The 15,197-nt window shown below is 38.0% G+C and overlaps 1 protein-coding gene and 1 long non-coding RNA gene across 2 annotated transcripts; one reads left to right on the top strand and one right to left on the bottom strand.

Annotated features, from left to right (window-relative positions):
• Positions 1-322: 322 nt before the first annotated feature.
• wbp1 (WW domain binding protein 1) lies at positions 323-5,652 on the bottom strand. The gene is made up of 4 exons (XM_020925214.2): positions 5,441-5,652; positions 4,672-4,774; positions 4,370-4,537; positions 323-4,177 (listed from the first exon to the last, which is right to left on the bottom strand). The coding sequence occupies exons 1-4, from the start codon at positions 5,501-5,503 to the stop codon at positions 3,693-3,695; spliced, it is 819 nt and encodes a 272-aa protein (XP_020780873.1). The 5' UTR covers positions 5,504-5,652; the 3' UTR covers positions 323-3,692.
• LOC110160625 (uncharacterized) lies at positions 5,640-7,725 on the top strand. Its single transcript, XR_008632213.1, has 3 exons — positions 5,640-6,317; positions 6,791-6,901; positions 6,964-7,725. It is a non-coding gene; the product is annotated as an uncharacterized LOC110160625 (long non-coding RNA).
• Positions 7,726-15,197: the final 7,472 nt, after the last annotated feature.

Here is a 15,197-nt window from a genome sequence, read left to right as displayed (position 1 = left end):
ATTTGGCTGTTCAAAACTACAGAACTGATTATTGCTGCTGGCCCTCTTCATAGTTGCATTTCACTGCAGCCTTTATTATTTTATTTATTTATTTTTTTTGAAAATTGGCAATATTTTTAAACATTTACATGAATGGACTGTGTGCAGGGATAGGGGGCAAGTCATTTGATTAGTCTAACATATGCATAAGTCAAACTTCCAACTCTCAGCAGTGAGAGAAAACCAAAACGTTTCAAAGCTCATAAATGTAAATTTTGCATGTCTCCTTTTAGAGAAAGAATTACCATATTAAAAAAGTTCATAAAGTGCAAAGATAGGCAAGTTAAAGTTCAAGTTTTTTATTAAAAAAATAAAATACAAATGATGACCTAAAGAGTACACAGTAGACTTGCTTGTAACAAAGCATGTCTTATTCAGTGCGTTTCCAACTTACTAATTTTAGATTTGCTTGCAGATTTAAAATAACTAGAGAGCAGGTCGGTCTACTGACACTTTAGCCACAGTATTTTATATTGGCAAAACAAAGGGAAACCATGGCACATGAAATGTTAAAAAGTAATAATATAGATTGTGTCATGGTGCGAGCAACAGTTTTAACATATGCCGTCTGTGTTCCAGGTTGAGGTCATTCATATGTATACTATACATACAATGTATTAGTGATGGAATAACTGGTGATTAAAGGCAACATTCATTCTGTTTAATAATAACTGAAGACCAAAAACACTCAAAACGCAATGTGTGCCAAATGTCTACACATGGAACACCATGTAAGTTAACTAAATCATCACAATCTTTACTACGCATCTAAAATTTAAACAATCTGAATACAAACATGCCATTATTATGATGGTGGATACAAAGAGTTTCTCATGGTAAAATATGGAAATTGCAGTCACATCATAAAGCTCCAGAACACACACATATCCGCCTTACATTTTGCTTACACAAAGTACATACACATCGTAGTAGATTACAGTACAGCGCAGTGTCACAAGTACAGGGTTTATTTTGCTAGTACTGGTACTCAGGAAAACAGAAAAGGGTGCAGCATATAACAGTCATGTTATGTTTTTGCATAGCCTAGGGTAAGAAAAGGTGAAAATGCAATAAGAGGTTCATACAGATCCAGACTATGACAGATCTCCTTTGGCTTATCACAATATGTTAAAAATGGTCCAACTCTAGCACTCCTTGTTTTGAATATCCCTGAGCATGGGAAAACAAGACATGCACATGAAAAGGACACGCTGGTGAGAACAATATACAGTGTGGAAATTAAATGCTTTGTGCCCTCTGAGGCTTATATCCTCACAAGTGTGAGGCAACAACATACATGTACTCTGTCTGGGACCCGAAATCCAATAAAACACATATAAAAACATAAGTTGAACATTGAGAGGAGATACAAACTTGCTGACGATTGAGTCAATCTCTGGTGGCTTTTAATTAAAACACATTAAAATGATGAGTACATAAGGTACATAAGTGGATGTTATAGCCCTTGTTCTGGGTAAACATATACATTTGTAGAAATTATGCAATCAAGAGTAACTATGTATCTCCAGTGCAGCACAACCATCCATCTTCTTGGATAAAATAAAAATACTGAGAATTTTATGAAAAAATGCAGAAAGCGATGATTCATTCCATGTGTACATGCTGATGTCATAAAACGTAACAATCAAATACAAAGCAATAAAACACTAAAACTTCTGCGCCTGATCAAGAATACAAACACATTTCAATTTTACCTTACGCAAAGTGAAACTTTAACTCATGTGATTTGAAAATGTTTGAAGTCACCCGCCTAAGCAAAAAGCATTTCACTTTCAATAAAAAAAAGAGCTCTGTACAGTTACAGTAAAAAAAAAAAAAGTCCATCTTCCATTTGTATCATTGGGTTTATGTTGCAGTTACGCAAGGCATTTGTTCTTTATTCTGCTTTATGTCCATCTTGTCTTCCATCTTATTTTTCACAATTTACATGCATTCAAATACCCCTGTCACATGAGCCTTTACTGTATCAGTGAAATAGATAGCAAAACAGAAGTGTAGTGACTGTGGCATGTTGGAGTCATAAAATCTGTCTCAAGGGGCCAACTCGCTTCTCATGTTATTTCACTGAAGTGAGATATACTCAATAAGGGAGGTTTACTGCTTCAAAGAATTCCACAGAGAAACCTGAAATTCTTCTTATTGCCTTAAATTGATTCATATGAAATGAGAATTTAAAAAACCATGCATTGTATGATTATGTAAAATGTCAAGAAATTCTCTACTGGGAGTCATTTAGTGGTTTTCAGGCCATCTATTCACAATTTATATCCAATAGCATTTATTTTTTATGGATGTAGAATATATTTATATTTTTAGAAACACAAATAAGGTAGCCAGAGAGCCTAAAGCTGGACCAAAACAGACTTCACATCATGTTTAAAAGCAGCCATGCTCTGCAGCTTATGGAAACTAACACTGCAAATTACACATGCTCTCAGTGATGGCCAGAGAGCCAAGCACGCAATTATCAGATGCCTGTCTGGCCAACCATCTGCATTTGAAAAATTAAAATACTCAGTCAATGAACTAATGCAGAAAGCAGTGTATGTAAATGATAATTTCTTAGACCACAACTCTAAAATCTGTTTTACTCACTATTTTCAACATTATTAACTCGGATTATTCAGAGAAACTTTGAAGAAAAAACCTGTGACACTGACTAAAGCACAATTGGTTACATATAAAAACGTGCTTCTTTAAACTTAAGCAACTGGCAGCACAAATCAACAATCATACCATAGCCACCACAAAGCTTTTTATTGATTAGATTTTGGTGGCTGGCTATGCCCTTCCATCTGTTATTTTTAATGACACATGGGTACACTGCAGAAGTCCCATGTAGTCAATCCATAAATTATGTAAGCAAACCACTCAAACACTCATGCTCATTGTTGAACACATGTTCAATATGAGTAAGTCTGATATTTTAAAAAACTACAAACTTTAAGATACTAAAATGAAAAAAAGACTAATTAACAAGATTAATTTTTTCCATACAATCTGGGGATAACTGGATTTGCTCCATTTGGGACGCCCCCATGGGCTTCACACCAGATGCTGGTTACCATGACCTCAGAGCTGACATCACTATGCAGCTGTGCCCCAGATTCCACAGGCCACACATACTGCAAGCTCTCATGCAAAGTCTGATGGGAAGAAGTGGACACTTGTTTGTTTATCCAGGGTCTTCCTTTCTTCTTTAGGACTCCCTTTGGTAAGTTGTAGAAGAAACTAGGGAGAAATGTGGCTGACCCACGTCAGGCAGCTCTGTATAGAAATGTTTCGGGTCAAGAGGAGCAACACGTTCACTGAAACACGGTTTTTATAGAGAGGGAGGGAGCAAAACAGGGTCGTTCCCCTTTACTTTAAAAGAATGTCAATGAAACCAAAAAGCAGAGCATTAATTGCTTTGAAAGATTTCACACTGGCTAAAGGCAAAACAGTATCTTGAAAGATCACCTTCCCTCCTGTTTTTGTCTTCCTTAAAGCTTAACGCCACTCAACACAAACCTAATGTTGACGTGTTAAAAATATAACAGACATTCCCCGTGTTAATAAAGATGGCTGCAGCTTGCCCGTCTACAAAACCAGACAGCCACATCAGTATGCTGGTTAGGGGGTAAAACCTTAGTTCACACCATGTGATCAGCAGAACTGGTGTTTGCATTCTGGCCTGTTACCTCAGCAGTATGCTCTTTCGGTATAAAAGGCTGCTGCTGTCGGGCGGAGCAGTAGTCCCCACTTGTGGCCATACACATGCGGTGCTCTCCATCACTGTCCTCATCAGCATCCACTTGACAGACACACACCTCAATCCCTGAATCACCTGTAATATGGCGACGACGAGTGTTGAGCTCCTCATCTTCCTCCTCATCTCCACTCTCTACAGGCAGGCAGGGTTGGACTGGCATCGACACTGCTCCCTGGTGTGACATAGTGCCTGAGGCCTCTGTACCCTCTGTGCTGTCTGCTTCGGAGTTTACCTGTGACTGAGAAGAAATCACCTGTGCAGCAGGGGGAGCAATATCTGGAGGGTTCTCTGAATACGGAGGTGGTGGTGTCGGTGGGTGGCCTACCACTTCTTCATAGTCGGGAAGTTTGCAGTCATTCCAAAACCCTTCAAAAGCAGAAGCACAAATTCAGAATATGCTTCATATAACAGCAATACACTTATTCTTTTTTGTCGAAGTCTTATTTAGGTGTTTTGGTTCAAGAAGACAATGATATAATTAAATATCCTTTGTCATCCAAGATTAACACATTTAAGTTTAATTTAAGATGATAAAAATTCTTATGCACAGTCACTCACTCAAATTAAGTGGAGGGGGAGAAATAAAGGAGCTGGAGGCTCCCTGGTAGGCCATCAGGCTGATTTCTCGCTGACGTTGCTCTTGCTGCAAACGCATCTTTACTCTTCTGTGACGGTATGCACAGCAACAGCTGAGCATGATAATCAGGGTCCAAACCAGCCAGAACCCTACAGAAAACAAGCAGAATCAACCAACATTCTATAGCATCACTACTACATGCTTTATCTATGTACTAGTTAAGAACTGACAAGTGGGTATTAACACAACACCCAGTTTGTGGGAAAAGGAGGCAAATACTCACACCAAAGTTCATAGTAGTAGGTGCAACATTCTGTCTCCCCACAGCAGTAACCCATCTCACAGCGATACTGCTCATTATTTACCCCAAAACAAAACTCCTTTGCCTAGAAAAAGGGACATTGAAGCACCAAGATAAGGAAACGAGGATAAACCAAACGACATTTACATTGTTTAATGGAACATATTTTCTATAATTCAGCAACCTAGGTGTTTCCTCTTGGATTGGGTTGAGAATGTGTTCAGCTAATGTGTCATTGTAGTGTCTGTTTACTGTGGCCAATAGGCCTTTAGGTTAGGTTTTGTGTGTTATACTGCAGGACAATAAACGTCACCTGCAGAGAAGGAAGTACAAAGTTTAAAAAACAATCATTGCACCTCTTGACACTTTTAAGATGTGTTTTTTGAAATGACGCACACAAACTCACTAAAACACAGTAGCTCTTCCGCTAGCCTAGATTGCAACCTCTGTTGAATAAACACTTGCCGGATGTCACTGTTAGCAAGAGCTAATCTTTCAGTGCGGTGTACATGATTTAAAACTCAGTTAACTGGTGAACCTATTTTACTTACTCTTTATACTTTTCATTCTGCTGGGAAATAATCACATCATGAGACTAACCCTGGCGTCAGTCTAGGAGAAATGACTAGTGAGCTGTGCCCCTTCCCTTTGTGGAGGAGACAAAAAAGAGCGACTAGGCCTTCGCCACCCCCAGAGTCCGCGGCTTTGCCTGGAAATCCCACCGACCCTGAGAGCCCCACAGGCGGCTTACCTGCACCAGACAGGCTCCAGCACAAAGCAGACCTACAACGGATCCCAGTGTTTTCTGCGGCATCTTTCTGGGTTTAAAGCCTTGAACACGACGGAAATCATATAGCTAGTACTCGGTAAAATAAATACGTGTTGAGGTGAAAGCAGAAACGGATTCTGTCCCAGCTTGTTTTTGTTGCTCCTGGAAAGACGGTGAGTAATGAGAAACTTTAAAAGGTTTAAGCTGGTGGGGGCGCTGTTTACCAGCTGTTCTGAGAACAATAAAGCCATCGTCATCGTACAGTCGCCATCAAACAGGTGCAAATGGTCTCATGCAGTCTGAATTAATGAGGGGGCCTGTAAACATTAAAAAGCTAATTACAATGTGGATTTTAAACGTTGGCATATTCCCAATGGAAGAAATTAATGCCATTCTGCGGAATCTTCCAGGCAAATCAGAATCATCTCCTTTGAGACAAGCAGGCGGTGAATTAATTTGAGAAGTTGTAATTATGATCTGTGGAGACATAAGACGAGAGAGCTTTTATTTTAGTCTGTTTCTTTTTGCTAAAACTATTTGCCATTGGGCTTGAGTAAGTTTGTTTTTCGTAATTAAAAGCAAACAATTCAAATTAAATAATGCAATAAAAATATCCGTTTTCCCCCGTTGTTTACTCTGACGTCACGGTCTCCTCGGCGACACACAGCTGTCGCCTTTGCTGAGGTTAATCCAGTCAAGACTGAGGTCAGTCACCTCCAGCAGCACAACAGCATAGTGAGTTACTCTCTGCGGGATCAATATCACATGTGAAATCCTTTATCGTCATTTACTTTGCTGTAGTGTGCAGAAATTAGTTGTACTAGATTCCTGCTCACATCCGGGATGGTGAGGGGCCCATGTAAGTTATGTTTACACTTAAAACTAGGTTTCTTTAAGCTACAGTTTGTTAAGTAGCCTACTTCTGCCATGCAGTAGACATGCTTTATTTTAACTTTATAAATGGTCTTCATACTAATCTTTTAGGACTGATTTAAGCCTAGGAGGTGAACTTATATCATATGGGATATGACATGATGAAATATGCTGTATGTTAAAATATGGCACACATGGGTAAGGCCGGGTAAGAAGATAACTGATACATGTACATAGCCTACATGATTCCTGTTAAGTGATGCCCATATTATAATTTCGTCTAATGCTAGGTCAGCTGTCTCTGAATACACACTGATCCTGCTGTTAAGTTTAGATACAGTCTTCATGAAAATTGCATTTAAAGAGGACAACCCGAAAATTGCATTTAAAGAGGACAACCCCTAAATTATGTATTCATACTGGCAGGGTTTACAATCTATTCTTTGTTGACTGAAGCAGGCCCCAGAACAGGAGGTGCACTTACTGTTGCTTGGTTTGGACAATGTGGGAAAGTAAACTTTGCTAAAGCAACTGGCAGTCGAAGGTGTCAGTCACAACACCTTCACACAGGTAAGTACAGAAGTAAAAGTCAATGCAATTATTTCAAATGATGTGTCTCTTCTTTTTTTTAGGGCTTCAGTATAAAAAGTGTCCAGTCATCAGGATTTAAGTTAAATGTTTGGGACATTCGAGGTCAACGCAAAATTTGCCCCTACAAGAGGATTTATTTAGAGAACACAGACGTGCTGGTACAACCTGTTTGTGTGCAGACAGATTCACTTTTTTATTTTGTCGGCCTGTCATAAGCTAGTTCTGAGAAAAGTGTTCATATTGTCTCTGTTTGCAAATATGTGTCATTGATAGCTCAGAAAAGAAATGACTTGAGGAGGCCTATTTGGTGAGAATGTGTAATTGAAATAATATAGGCTAGTGAAGTTTTGTCTACATTATGACAAAGTGGCACTTTTGTTCTGATTGCCCAGCAACTGTTTGAGTTGTTGGATGACAAGGCTTGCTGCAGCGCCACTGTTAATCCTTGCAACAAGAAAGACTTGACGACAGCCCCTTCTGTAGCAGAGCTGGCGGAGTGTCTGTGTCTCCACTCCATTCGTGATCGCACATGGCAGATCCAGGCTTGCTTAGCACTAACGGCTGAGGGACTCCAGGTACAAGACTTACACTGTCAACACAAATCTGATAAAACTTATAATAAGACAATGACCAATATACACAAAGCCAAGTCTACGTAGGATGAAATAATTAATTTGTTTTGTTGTGGCCTTTTTTGGGCTGGTATGACTTGGATTTGTAAGAACATAACATCACTGAAGAATTGAATGAGCAAGCAGAGAATCTGTTTTTAATTAGTATTTGTTTGTATTTATTGTTTTGTACTGCACCTTATTACCAATATTGTAAAGTGATAAGTGATGTTTCCTAAAAGGAATAAAATTTGAGTTGGTTAGAAAAAAAGTGTCTGTCGTGTAAATATTATTTGTGCACATTACATTTTAACCCTTGTGGGAAATTTGTGTATCTGAAAGTACATTTATTAATTCACACACGCACACGCACACACACGCAGGCACACACATACACACAGGCACACACACGTGTTTTTACAGGTAAGCAATAGTTTTAAAACTAAAGCTTCAGATTGTATTAGTCCACATTATAATGTTTACATAGTTGCATAAAGCCTAGTGTAATACAGAAAACAAACATGCCTTACACAAGACTAGGAAAAAAATAACTTTTATGATTTCCGTTAAAAAAAGAGTCAAGTCACAGTGACAATACATTTAAGAAAAAAATAGATGAAATTTGTTATCAAATACAGTTTGGACTTTGGTCTGGGTCATCCAAAATGACATGATTTGGTGTGTGTGGGGATATGTACAGGGTGCAGGAAATGTATGTGCTTCTCATCAAAAACATGCATTTAGGGACAGATTTAAAGTTTAGTACAATTCTGAAAATCTCTCTCATTTCACCAAATCGAAAACTAATATTATTACCAAATTACCATAATTCAAAGAGATAATTTCATGAAATAACTTATGTGACAAAAACTGGACTCTAAGGAGTTCATAAATTATGGGAATTTATAATCCCAATATGTCATTTTAAAGAGAACTTCATGAAAAAAATAAAATAATAATAATAATAATAAATCTCTGAAAAATACCAAGATTTGACAGGTTTATGGCAGTTTAAAAATACACACTTGGTAAAAAAAAAAAACACTTCCAATGTACACATTTTCTACAAGGCACAAGGGTTAAACAGTAAATAAGGATGCCAATTCTCCTTTGGCTGCTGTCTCAAGTTCATATGAGTTTCTGGAAATTTCAGCTAAACACAGCTAGAGGTCACCCTTGCATCAGTATGTACCCATACAGCATTAATGGCTCAGGTTTTCTAAATTTTAAGAGATTACACAATCAGGCTCAATGATTTGAGTGATTTATTTATTTATTTTTAATTGATATAATTTGATTCAACTTTCATAGTGGTATTCAAACAAAGTTAACTGATCTGCACAAAGTTTTGTAATGTGCTTTGACAAAATCATCATAAAAAAATATTAACTATATCTCAGATATGACAAATGTGAGTTACAGCAAGATCTGTAGGGAGCTAAACTGACCCCCAACTTATTTTGCCCTTCTTCCATATACAAAACAACTTCATAAAATCGCTACAATAATTCAATTTCTAAACTTCTCACCTTGTTCACCACAATTTTCCAAAAGGCAATTGCATTTTCTCCACTTTTTCCTGGTTTATCTCCTGTGGTACAAACTGCACTAATCTTAACAGACCAACTGCTCCACTGTGATCCTTTGGGGCATTTACATACAAACCCTTTCCAGGCCTAATAGCTCTCCAATACAATTTGCATTTATATAGCCCACTTCATACCAACATGATTTGGCGCCTTTGCCCGTGATAAAAATAAACTACCTCTTTTGGCCTTGAGTTACTGCGTGCTGATACTTCTGCTGTTTCACTGGCAATGTAAGGTTGGCTGATTTTAATATGTCAGAGCTGCTTGACTTCACGATGCACGCTGAAACAAGTGCAAAGAACCCCAAAATTGACTTTAATAATTGGTCTGCGGCATATTTGAATATTGTTGATGCAGCATTGTGTGGTGTTGACCTGAGACAGAGTCACAAGGTTTATCTACAGCAGATCTTTGAATGTAGTCTTAGAGAGAAACAAGCATCACTTAGAAGTACTCCCAATTGTATTCGTACATCCCACACTTTTATGAGGGTCTACGGAGCGTACATCAAAAGAGAAAACTAATGAAGAAGGAAATGAAAACTTACCAAGCGAGACAGAGAATAAAATACCCCCTATTTCTTTCAATTTGCGTTGCTTAATCATTAACGTCTAATTCATGGAGTAATCGCCCAACCTGTTACAAGAAAAATCCCTCTTAAACAAATATTTTACCACTGCTACTCTAGTACACCTGTAATCTATCTATTATTTTCTTTAAGATAACTCACATGACCAGAGTACAGTACAGCAAACTGGACCAAACTTTACCTCTGTTTCCGTAAGGTTAAGACTTCAAGGTCATAAATCAGGAGACTTTCCCAGTCACTAAGTCCAGCCGCAGTGGCCGCTCACACAAGCAAAAAGAAGGGCGCAGACGGTCACCCATTCACGTTGTGAGAGAGGAAAAGCATCAGGCAACTTCATTAAACTCTGTGATTAACACAAACATAATAAAAGTTTGATGTGGTTAGCATTTCTCAGTATCTCCAAGTAAAGGATTTTCTCAGTAAACAGTAAATTAACAGTAACAGTAAAAACATTGATTCATTAGGTTACAAGCTAAATATGAAACTAATTTAGCTTTGTTTGGATTGCTGTATTGCTTCATTTGAACAGCCTTCCAGATTTACAGTCATAAGTGGTCAAAAGTAATTGCTGTTAAATTGATTTCTAAGTAATAATGTATAATTCCCCTTCATAGCAAATCTTGAAAAATCAAATTGATAAAAAGTCATAGGCATATTATATTATATTAATTGAGTATTCAATGCTTATCTTTCATATCTTTGACAAACTTTATTGATAAAAAATAACCAGTGTAGCAAATTATATTGGCCAGTTCTCATAATTCCTTTATAATAGCATCATAAATTGATTCTAATCCAGCTCCTGCCTAAAATTCACATAATTTTGAAAAAAAAAAAAATGTATCTGCCAGGATCAGAGTCCCTCCATGTGAGCAAGCCATTGTTGTGAGATAAGTGTGGATATGTGATGATAAAACAAACAGCAAATGCCCACATTCCTCTCATAGCCGCTTTGATGTGGGGCTGCCTCCGTGGAGCTCTTACCTCTCCAGTGCTGCTCTAATTAAACTGCTGTGTCATAAACAGTGTGGGACAGGCACTATAAAGATGATCGGGAGGCTCTGTCAGTGGGGGACAGGAGTTCACACCTCACAGCAGGTCAGGCATGGAGCATGGAGGGGAGGGGTCACCAGGGTTCAGTCTGCCAGTGTTACATCAAGAAGGAAGGAGAGATGGTTTTGGGGTGAACCAAGACTTAGACAAACTTTACCAAGTCACAAGGAAAATTATTTGGACAAAGTAGCTCACACATCACAATAAATATAATAATAAAGAGCAAAAATATAAATGGTAATAATAAATTCAAGATAAGTAGCAAAAATAGCGAAGGACAAATGTTGAATAAGGTATATTATATATTATTGTATATATGAAAAATAAAAATATAGTAATATAGTAAACATGTCTTGGCTATGTTCAGAGGCCCTGAGAAGAAAATCTGCAGCAATTAAATAGTGATTGACATGACATAGGGTTATCTATTACATATTGGTGAGTTGTACAGTTTTATGGAGTAGGGTATGAATGTATATCTCACTGTTTGAGTGGAGCTGTAGTCAAAAAATATTTAATTCCTGTGCATTCATTTACAATTTGCAAAACAAACTAAATAAATTGCAGAAAACTTTTACTGTCACTACTTCTATTATATCAATGAATACTTTGATAAAGAATATTTGAAACTTGATTTAGTCCAGTTCTATTCCATGTTTAGTCCCGGTTTTATTAAAATTTTGACATGGTGTGTGTGTGCAAGTTTAATAAGCAATTTTCAGGCAAAAATTTGTTTCTGTGACTGAAGCCATTATTATCATTAAATAAAAAAACAGCCTGAGTCCCAGATATGGTGTATGTTTGGGCTCGTTGATATTATTTGCCTTTTCGTAAATACAGTTGCCACCTTTTAACTATACTGTATCATTATAGCCCCAAATGATTCTAGTCTCAATTTATGTGGACTGGGGACCAAACGAGAATTCCACGAGCAATCCCTGCTAAATATTCTCTTTGAAAGATTAAAGGTGACTTTTTAAATCAATGCAATTGAAAACCAATCATGTCCGATAGTTAAAGTAATAACATAAGTAAACCATGAACACTGAATCAATACATGAGCGGTCGTGTGTCAGTCTCTACTAGCAGGAGGCCAGGGGTCATACTCTTGACCCCTCAGTGACCTCTGACTCCAAACTGCACCAAAGAGGAAACGCTTTCTGTCGTCTGCAGCGCTCCCACACATTGACTGATTACACTTATGGTTTGACGGATCTGGTCCACTTCTTTTTGTCTTGTCTTCTCTCCCCCCGCTCTCTCCTGTCGCTCCCCACTGCTCATAATTTGACTTTTTATCACCACTCCCTGCAAGAGCCATCCGTCATTACAGGCCCATGCTGACAGCTCCTCACACATGCATGGATTTTTACATTTGACTCAATCCAGGGGCTTACTTTACTGTAACTGATTCAATATTCCTCAAATGAGCCGGCCAATCTATATACACGCCACAGTGGATGGGATGATCTATAGCCTGGCCTTAATAGATTTCCCAGGCTTCAGAGGCGAGCCACTTTAGGGGGGAAAGGGTATAATCTGTGCAATAAAAACATAATTATTCATTTGACTAGCTGGATAATTTATGTAGCTCAAATACTATTAGCTTTTTAGCTGGGATTTGCATGTCAGCTTTTGTGCATTCTCTTGTAAATATAAAAATGGACTGGACCAACAGATTTGAATAAGTTAAAAAATTTGAAAGTAAATTACTATGCAATAGAATTTAGATACAAAGATGAGTAGGGGATAATGGCAATATTTTCCATGTAAATAAAGATGCCATTGTGCACAATTATCCACACTATTTAGACTGGGAGCTAGAACTAGAAGGCAGAGGAAAATGTGTTGTTTTGGGTTTTATTCTGTTTATATCCGCCTTTTACGGGCAGAGATTTGCAAGACCCAGTACGCAGCGGAGAGCTGAAAGAGAGGGAGAGAAGCCGAGTATTCTCAATTTCCTTCTAAAAAGAAAATTCATTTGCAGTTGCTAATGTAATGTCATCGTTGTGTTTACTGAGCGTGGATGATGTATAGGGGATGTTGCATTGAGTGAGACTGCTTAATGATGCATAGAATTAAGTCTGTGGCTTTCAGCTGAGCTCCCCTCGTTTTCGTACACACCCTCCTCCTAGTCCATACCTCCGTTCCTTCCCACCCCTTTACCTCTCTCTCTCTCCCTCTCTCTCTAATCTCTCCTCCTCTCTCTCCGTCTTTCTTCAGTGCAGGCTGCCGCGGACTGTTGGCCACACGGTGCTCTGCTGCCGAACTCCATCAATCACTGCGAGGGGAAGAGAGTGCAGATATGGGGGGAGGTGATAAAAAACAATAAAAATGTAAGATAGGGTTGGCAAAAAGGAGGGAACACATCGCACACAGGCGTAGTGAAGAAGCAGCTTTGTAATCCTGAAAGAGAAAAAGACAAACTTTGGAAAGAACAAGCTCTTATATTTAATGATCCGCTTTGCACAGCGCCAGTCCAAATACCTGCAGCACAGTGTGAATATACATGTTATTTCTGGCTCTAATCGTGCTGGTGATGGAGCCAGGGATGAGCATGGTAATGATGATGTGATTTTAGTGCCAGTGCTAACAGTTATTACCTGAGTGCCGAGTGGGAGGAGCTGGCTGGGCCACACAAATGGAGATTATTTTTAGGAGCGCAAACATTGCATTTATCAGAATAAAACTCACTGTTGTTATGGTTTTGTGATGGTTTCTTCAGATATACATATATTTACAGTTTATGCTTATATGCAAGCATTTTTAAATTTTTTACTATTTTATGAGACCTATTATGAGTAAAAAAATGTGTGTGTGTGTGTTTTTTTTTATTTCATCTTTAACACCCTTTTATAATCTCTCAATGATCTCAGTTATTGCAACAAAGTCAGTTCAGCATGAAGAAATATATAAACGATCCTCAATAAATACAAGAACATGTGTTTTCTCATTCCCCCATGGATTTGCCTGGTCTGTGTATTGTTGATTAAAACTGCTATAATATTGTTTCTTTTACCAACACTATCAAATTACATGACAATATTTTATAAATAGGAAAGTGCACAGTGGTTTGGTTTTCATGCTTTATTATTTGGATTCCAGGTAGCCTTATGGGGAAGTGGCGTAACTTGGTTATATCATAATTTAGGTATAAATTTGGATTTTAGTTACGTAAAATATTGTGTTTGTAACGCAATATAATTTATAGATGTTTTAAAAAAATTGTGTATTCATTATTTACTATAGAGTTGGTGAAACTTTTTGTCTGTTTATGCCGTTGTTATAAATGTGTAAGGTGTCCTCATATCATTTACATGTAGTGACATCCAGCATTAAGAATCATGTGTGTGTTAGTGAACAAGCACACATATTTGAGCTGTCTATGTGAGTTTTGTTTGCGTGTTGATTTTACACTTTACTCCTCTCTCCTCTCACTCTGTGCAGCTCTGTTGTGATCCAGCTGTCCAGGCCATTCATCATTCGCCCGCCACTCTTCCCCGCACAGAATTATTATTTCTTTGATGTGTTACTAGTTGAAAACAAATCCATTTTTCTGGCCATCAATTTATCATTTGGAATGGGGAGTCACACTTGAGTTGTAGGGGCAGCCACATTTCCCCAATGTGTGTGAGTGTGTGTTTGTGTGTCAGAGCAGTACACTGTACAGTCTACAGCAGACTGAAGCAAGAAGTGAGGACAATCAGGAACATGCATATAAAAAGTAAATTTTCTATCAGTATTGGTTTATCTCATCACTTAAACACTAATATAAGAGAGAATGCTAAGCTCACAAAAAGTAGTTTTGTGTATATTAGAATTCTAATTTGGAAACAATTTCAATAAATGTTTCAGTTCTATATCAAATATTTAAACTTTTTTTTTTTACTTTTTGTGTTAATACTTGTCTTAAGGGCTTTACCACATATTTTTTATGTATCTAAAAAACTAATGTTGAAATTGCTAAAAAACTAAAGTTTGCTGAAAAATGTGAATTGCTGGTAGATGGTCAAAGCTGAAGGGTGCTGAATGGAGGAACAAGTTCGAGGTAAATAGAAGCAGGAGAAGAGTTCAAACCAAAGGGCTGTGTTTGAGACATCCACACAGAGAAAGAGAGAGGGCTTTCCTCTCCTGCTCTCGCCCTCCTTCACCTAACGTCTGTGATAATTTATGACTCCTCCTAGCTTGGCTGACAAACTATTTGCAGGAAAATGAGTTTTTCCGCCACGGATTTGTCCTCTGGGAATAGAAAGGAGAGCTGCTGTGTTTTTATTCCCTTGCACACACACACATACACATTTGAGAGCTGCTCTTGTCGCCGTGCACACTCCCACACACGCAGGTTGAGGTCTCGAGTATTTACTGGGGGGAGGAGGGGGGCTGGTTAAGATAAATGAGGTAAATTAATAGAGTCACTGAGGGAAAAGATCTGCTTC

This window comes from Boleophthalmus pectinirostris, unplaced genomic scaffold (assembly GCF_026225935.1).
Source record: "Boleophthalmus pectinirostris isolate CB_2022bp ecotype Guang Dong unplaced genomic scaffold, ASM2622593v1 HiC_scaffold_18, whole genome shotgun sequence".
Lineage (NCBI taxonomy): Eukaryota > Metazoa > Chordata > Actinopteri > Gobiiformes > Gobiidae > Boleophthalmus > Boleophthalmus pectinirostris.
This window is presented reverse-complemented; position numbering and strand designations above follow the sequence as displayed.

What these genes read in the sequence shown, in the direction of transcription:
- wbp1 (XM_020925214.2), bottom strand. Translation starts at nt 5,503, where the DNA reads ATGCCGCAGAAAACACTGGGATCCGTTGTAGGTCTGCTTTGTGCTGGA. An exon ending in CTGGAGCCTGTCTGGTGCAG is followed by an intron (nt 4,775 to 5,440) that starts GTAAGCCGCCTG and finishes CCCTTTTTCTAG; the next exon opens with GCAAAGGAGTTTTGTTTTGG. An exon ending in CTACTACTATGAACTTTGGT is followed by an intron (nt 4,538 to 4,671) that starts GTGAGTATTTGC and finishes TGTTTTCTGTAG; the next exon opens with GGTTCTGGCTGGTTTGGACC.